This window comes from Haplochromis burtoni, unplaced genomic scaffold, assembly GCF_018398535.1.
Source record: "Haplochromis burtoni strain Fernald_Lab_line unplaced genomic scaffold, NCSU_Asbu1 Contig_915, whole genome shotgun sequence".
Lineage (NCBI taxonomy): Eukaryota > Metazoa > Chordata > Actinopteri > Cichliformes > Cichlidae > Haplochromis > Haplochromis burtoni.
This window is the reverse complement of record NW_024583276.1, coordinates 7,486-8,671: the sequence shown is the minus strand read 5'-3', so window position 1 is coordinate 8,671 and position 1,186 is coordinate 7,486. Positions and strand designations below refer to the sequence as shown.

The following is a 1,186-nucleotide window of genomic DNA, read 5'->3' as shown; positions in this document are numbered from 1 at the left end:
TCTGTAATGGAATACATTTTAAAAGTAACCTTCCCAACACTGCCTACAGACAACATCCTGAAAATCTAACTAAAAAAAAGGATGCAGCAGGCTGGTCTATTTTGCTGAAATTTTATTGCAGCAACCAACAAATGGCACTCTGTAGTTTGTGTTGTATGCATGGGTGACAATGTCAGAGCCTCTTTCTGATAAGATGATGCTATTGGACAGTCTGAGGTGCCACCTGGCGGCGTTGGATGGATTGAAACATAACGTCCCGGTTGTGTTCTATCACATTTGGGTTAGGCAAGCGTGTGGGCCAGTCAATTGTTGATCCTCTAGTGTTCCAGGAACAGTAATTTCAATAATACGAAAGCAGCTTGAAACTGAGCTTCATAAAAGTTTAATTGACTTGATGCTGAATGCTGATTAAAAGGTGTTTCTTTGAGTTGTCATGTGTTCATGTAGGGGTATTTGTTATATCTCACCTGTAAAACCTGAAGCAGACATATTAGTAGGCCCACACTGTCTCCACAGGTTAGTAATCACTGTACAAATACGAACCAGTCATTTCTGACCTGCTCAGTCACATGATCAAAACAAACCAATCAGCACTGAGAAAACTGAGCAGCAATCAGAATTATGAGGATTAATAAAACAAAAATATTACAAGCAGAACAAAACATAAAAAACTCAGAAGAAGAAATGAAGGTTTTACCAGAGCACCGCTGCTCAGCAGGATCATGAATATGATGAATGTCTCAAAGTAGTTGTTCTCTACAATAGTGAAACAAGTTCTCCTGAAATTAAACCAGACTTTCCCACGGCCCTGGGAAGTGTCTATGTCCAGGAGTGGACAGCCACTGTAAAACTCTGAAATATCAATTAACAAACAAATGCAGTGTTTGAATTGGCCAATGAAATCACAGCACACATTTAACTTTGCAGTCGGTCCACAAGGAACGCTTCACCTTATAATCACAAACGCTAATGTGTGTCTATGAATGCATGCATGTGCCTACTGTCGCTGCAGCAGTCCACAGGCGTGTTTGTTTCTTCATCTTCCTCCTTTGGGACTTCAGGACGAAAATCTGCAGTACTGCAGACTGATGACATGTCGCCCTGAACAAAAAGAGAGCAGTTAAACTTTGATAAAGACAACACTAATACATAATTACTGTTTGTCGTTTAATAATGACTCAGGGTT

General features: G+C 40.1%; 1 protein-coding gene across 1 annotated transcript in view; it reads right to left on the bottom strand.

The window, feature by feature from the left end:
• The window catches only part of LOC102309932 (sodium channel protein type 4 subunit alpha B), a gene marked incomplete at its 5' end in the record, with an annotated part of 10,777 nt that extends 9,676 nt beyond the window's left edge, over positions 1-1,101 (bottom strand). Inside the window, 2 exon segments of the mRNA XM_014330626.2 lie at positions 698-852; positions 1,002-1,101. Of these exon segments, the coding sequence (XP_014186112.1) occupies positions 698-852; positions 1,002-1,101 (255 nt within the window).
• Positions 1,102-1,186: the final 85 nt, after the last annotated feature.